Source organism: Nesoenas mayeri (genome assembly GCF_963082525.1).
Source record: "Nesoenas mayeri genome assembly, chromosome: 7".
Classification (NCBI taxonomy): Eukaryota; Metazoa; Chordata; class Aves; order Columbiformes; family Columbidae; genus Nesoenas; species Nesoenas mayeri.
The window spans coordinates 37,912,392-37,917,664 of record NC_137551.1 but is presented as its reverse complement, the minus strand read 5'-3'; the positions used below and the strand labels follow the sequence as shown (position 1 = coordinate 37,917,664).

The 5,273-nt window shown below is 41.1% G+C and overlaps 1 protein-coding gene across 1 annotated transcript in view; it reads right to left on the bottom strand.

Moving 5' to 3' along the window:
* Nucleotides 1-471: 471 nt before the first annotated feature.
* The window catches only part of MKI67 (marker of proliferation Ki-67), a gene marked incomplete at both ends in the record, with an annotated part of 19,405 nt that continues 14,603 nt past the window's right edge, over nt 472-5,273 (bottom strand). Inside the window, 2 exons of the mRNA XM_080348280.1 lie at nt 472-611; nt 2,119-5,193. Of these exons, the coding sequence (XP_080204406.1) occupies nt 472-611; nt 2,119-5,193 (3,215 nt within the window). The remainder of the gene's footprint in view (nt 612-2,118; nt 5,194-5,273) is intronic.

Genomic DNA, 5,273 nt, shown 5'->3' with positions numbered 1-5,273 from the left:
TTAAGTTTTTTTAAAAAAAGTTATCAAAATTTCAGCATAATAGTTCTGCTCATACATCTATAGTTTTTTAAAGAATATTTACAGAACTGTAATGAAAGATAAGACTTAAGCGCATGAAAGTTCAAGCAGAAAATAGCTTAGAATTCAACTGGTAGTAACGCACGATGGCTTCCTGAGTGCTGAGCAACAGGAAAAGGGGATAAACACAAGTACAGAAAGAATCATTTTTATGTTTGCAGTTTGGCACAAGCACCCATGGTTTAGGAACCACTATACACAGACACGTCTGCTAAAACAGGTCTCTACGCCGTAGCTGTAAACAAGGAAAAGGTATTTTTTATAATATCATAATTCAGCGATAGCTTTACAAAATCGGAGCTTAAAATCTGAGTGCAAATCAATTCACATTAAAAAAAATCTACAATTTCAATTGCCGAATTGATTTCAAAGCTGCTTCTGTGACTGTTCAGACTATTTTCTTGTTCTCGTGCTCGATCTTGTCCTCCTGTCCGTCCCTCCAGCAGCCCGAGCAGCCTTCGCGGCCTCTTCGCTGGGTTCTTCTCTGGTTTGGTTTCTTTTCCCTTTCCGTAGCGCTCCGTTTGCATCATTCTCTGTACACACAGACAAAAAAATATAACTAAATTTGTATCATAAATCACACATTTCATACAAAACTCAGTCTCCAGTTACGTTGTTTTTAAAGGGGATTCCCTAATGACTAAAGATGATATCTATGAATTCAACAAACCAGTTACCCGTATTTCTGCACATCCAATATCCTTTAAGAACGTTCCCTGAGGACTTACCAGCTATTTGTGAAAGTAGGTTAACATTAATGAGAGCACAAAAACCAATTAGCTCCCATTTTAGCTAAAACTCCTTCTACTGATCCATTGAACTAAAACATATCCAACACTAAACGAAAATTACTATTAAGATGAATATATAGTAACAGTTTCATGGTCCAGACAAAGCTGGAAAGTCAGGATTTAGGTATAAAGGGAAGACAAGACACCTGTGTGAGCATCAGACAGCACAGAAAAGTTCAGCTGCTCCAAGAGATGAACGTCAACCCAAGCACCAGACATAGAAACCGGCACCGAAATCCATGTGGGGAATTATCATCTCCCTGGAAAAGAAACTATCCAGGCAGGCAGTAAAGCAGCAGAGGAGATGAATCATTTGGCAAGTACCTCCAGCAGTGTCGGGAAGCTGGAAATAGCACGTGTGTAAAGGGAAACAAACTCAAACTCAATAAACCAAGATACGTGGCAAGAGAGATGCACATGGCATATGAGGATAAACACTAGGGAAGAGTCCAAATAAGTGAAACAAAGGGCACGGTTAAATCACGGTAAGGTTTTTAACACAATTTGGCAGGAAATTCCTCAGTATGTAGCTCTACAGATTCGTTGTTATATCCACTAGCACACATTGATTTGATAACATTTTCTAATTGTATCATGTCAGTTATTGGGTATCATCACATCGAGCTGAAAATTCTAGGGAATGTTTTTCATGTCTGCAGCAAGAGTTGTATTGGCAGAAAAAGCAAAGAGCAAAAGAGTAAAGGAGGAAATGGGAGACGTGTGGAACTTTTCCTGTCTTTTTAGCTCAAATACAGCACAAGCCCTTCTAGTATCGACTCCATAAACCAGCTGATGACCACTAAAGGTCGTCTAAAATCTGGAGGTATAAAAGCAGGAGCTTAGGGGGTATTTAGGGCAAAACAAGATTAACAGTTGGTGTTACACAGATGTCATTTCATGTTCTGTCATTACTGTCTTCTGCATGTAAGTTGCTGTATTTACTTTAAAATACAATTCTTTCCTATGGATTCAGAGAGAATGTATCACAGAAGAGCACAAAGACGTTTGATTACCCCAGCAGAGGAAGAATACACATCACATCCCATAAAACTAATCCCTTCTATTGAGGAAAAACATCTTGTTTATACAAGATAACATAGATCCTCTTTCCTTAAGTCTTCTTGCTGTATTAAAGACATCAGAACATGGCAGCTGACAGCAATATAAACATTATACAATGTATGATATCCATATTATCTATAGATAACTTAGTTATACTTAGGAAACAGAAAGCAGATTCTTGCCTCACCTGATTTGAGTTTTTTGGATGCCAAGTCATCTGCTGGGAAGGGAAGTTTCCTCCTGCGAGAGGTGGCGGCTGCTGCTTGGCCAGGGCTGATCCCTTTCGTCCCTTTGCCAGGCTGAAGATCTTTTTCAGAACCAGTGGACGTCAAACACACATTCTGAGTTTCCGAAGCACCATCATTTTCTGACAAGTCACTGTTTTTATGGGTAGAAGTTGAAGTAGCTGCCTCTGCTTGGAATTCTACCTTTTTCCTTTTATTCCTCAGTTGCCTTGTTTTTTCCTGGGCTGAATTGTTTTCTAGAGACGTGTCTTCGCTTTCTTTAAGAATCCTCTTTTGACGTCTATCCTGGGGCAAGGCAGGTTTTTCCCTGAGAAAAGCGGAACTTGTTTCCTCAGATTTGGAGGAATTTGCTTTCTTCCTGCCTGCTCTCGATGGATTTTCTTTTGCGGATGGAGCTGCTTCTAGCAGCACATTCTGTGCTTCTTCAGGAGTTTCATTCTTACCACCTTCCGGCAAACCCTGAAGTGAGGTGGAACTATCAGCCAGTGAAGCGGTTGTTTGCCTGGAGTTCCCCTTTGAAAGATCCATCTCTTCTTGGGAAGCAGAATTTTCCAAATGAAGCTTTTTTGCTTCCCTATTACTCTTTCTCCCACTTGCTTTTGATAAGCCCTGTTTTACCTGCATAGAACTTGTGGCTTCTAACAAGGTGACATCATCTTTCCTTCTGCCTTTTCTGGATTGATTTTCTTTTACAGATGAATCCAAAGTTTCTAATGGGACATTTTGATCTTCTTTAGGAGTCTCTTCTCTACCATTATCTGCTGGTAAACTGCGTTTTCCTCTAAGAGAAACGTAATTAGTTGTGTGTGATGCAGGCGCAGTTCCTTTCCTTCTGCCCCTTCCTAATGGCTTCTCTTTTGCACAGGACACTGTTTCCAAAGGCACGTTTTGTTCTTCGTTAGTACGTTCCTCTTTATCACCAGTTTCTGACGAGCCACATTGTCCCTGGAGAGGAGATGAATTTTTTACCTCTGCCACTGGCTCAGTCTTTTTCCTTCTGCCCCTTGCTGGTGCATTTGCTTTTGCCTGTGAACTTTCGTTTCCCAAAGCTGGATTTTCATCTTCCCTCACAGTCGTCTTTTTATCATCACCTTCTAGCAACCCACGTCTTTTGCTGATAGGAAGAGATGTTGATGTTGGTGCTGCAGCAACCTCTCGTCTCTTCCCTCGTCTCAGGGGCTGCTCTTCTGTTGAAGAGGGAGCAGCTCCCAAAGCTGGATCTTGCTCCTTTACAAAAGCCTCATCTTGACTGTGATCTGCAATTGATGTTTGTTTTTCCATAGAAGTAGGACAAGCTATTGGTGGTGTGGAATCGGCTTGCTTCCTTCTGCTCCTCCTTACTTGTGAAGAAGGATTTTCTGCAGTCTGCTGTTGATCGTCTTTGTAAGTCATTCCTTTGTCATCCTCAGGTGAACTTTTATCTCCAACTGTTTTAGAACTGGATTCTTCAAGTACAAACTGAACTTTTCTACCTCTACCTCTTCTACCAGCCACTCCGTGATTTTCTGCTTGATTCTCCTGCAGGATTTCAGTTTGGTTTGTTTTAAGTATTCTCTGTTCATTTCTTGTCCGCTTTTGATGGCCACGAGCAAGACTGTCACCGTTCGCAGCAGGTATTGATGTGCCAGCTGGGTCACCCTGGTCCTTCGTGACTTGTTGTGGATTCTTGACACAAGCAGAGCCCAAAGAATCTTTGAGGGAAGATTCATCCACTTCTGTTTCCGACTTAAATTTGGGAGTAATTATTTCTAGGTTGTTTGCAGTCTTCTTTTCCAATGAGTCATTTTTGCCTCTCCTGTTTCTTGTTCTGTTTGTTTCTCCTACTGCACTACGGTTTGCTTCCAAGTTCAGAGCAGTCACCAGCATTTCCTTTGTCCCTCCACAAGGTGACTCTGCCTTTAATCTTCGAGATGTTTCTGTTATATTTTCCTGAGCATTTGCTGCTTCATCTTCCTGAGACACTTCAATCTCATTTTTGAGGTGTGATTGTGTTTCACTATCAGTTTTAGCTGAAGTTTCCTGAGTTTTCTGAATGGTTTGTGTATTTTCACGTGCCATTTCACAAATGTCTGCTTTTGCTTCAGCTGAGTGTTTTCTAACACTTCTTAAAGACATCACTCTTTTCTCTGTTGTCTTTATTTCAAGTTCAGCTCTGTTTTCAGATCCTTCTGCTGTGGCAATCTCAGCATCTTTGTCAGAAGTCTGTTCGCCTTTCTGTATCACCTTTGCTGGTGGTTCTTTTCGAAGCCTCCTTGTCCCACGAATGGACTCTGAAGCAGCTTGTTTGACTTGGTCATTTTTAGCTCTTCTTCCTCTTTTAGGTGGAATCAGTGGGTCTGTGTTTTCTACTTTTTTCACTCCTCTAGACCTCTTCCCAGGTGACAGAAATATCTCCTCACTGTCTTCTCCATCACCTTCATTAGATTCATTTTCAGCTTTTTTTAAACCTGTTTGCAGTTGAACATTTTCACGTTGAGCGCTACCAGACACACTTACTGTGTTTACGGTTGGAGCATCTTCAGTTTCTACTATGTCACTGATGCCATATTCCTGCAAAATCTGTTTCATATTTGCAGGTTCATTTCGTAGCACTGAAGAATTTTTTCCAATAGACTCAAAATTCTCATTTGAAGCTTTTAACTCCTTTGGCTCTTTCCTTCTACCTCTTGCTGGTCTTGGAGCAATTCCATGTGGTTCCGTAAATGAAACAGTTTCAACTTTTTCCTGCTCAGGGAAAGTTGAACCAATTTCTTCTTGTATACGATGTTTTGCTCTCCTTCCTCTTCCTTTGCTTTTAGGTGCTGAAGCTGAAGCGCTGGTCTCTTCTGTCTCCTCTTGGGTGGTGTTTTCTTCCAGCCCTTGCAATTCTTTTACATTCAAATCCTTTTCACGCTGCCTCGCTGAAGCGGGAGGTACCGTCTTCCTTGGTCTGCCCCTTGGTCTCTGGGTAGGCTGCTCTTCACTAGTTGATTCCTTCTGTTGAGAAGCTTCAGCTTGTGTAATATTTCCTTTGTCTTCTAAAACAGGGTGGTTTTTTTTTCCCATTCAAAGTTTTTACATAGAAAAGAGCACAAACAAAAGGTATACGTTACTATGC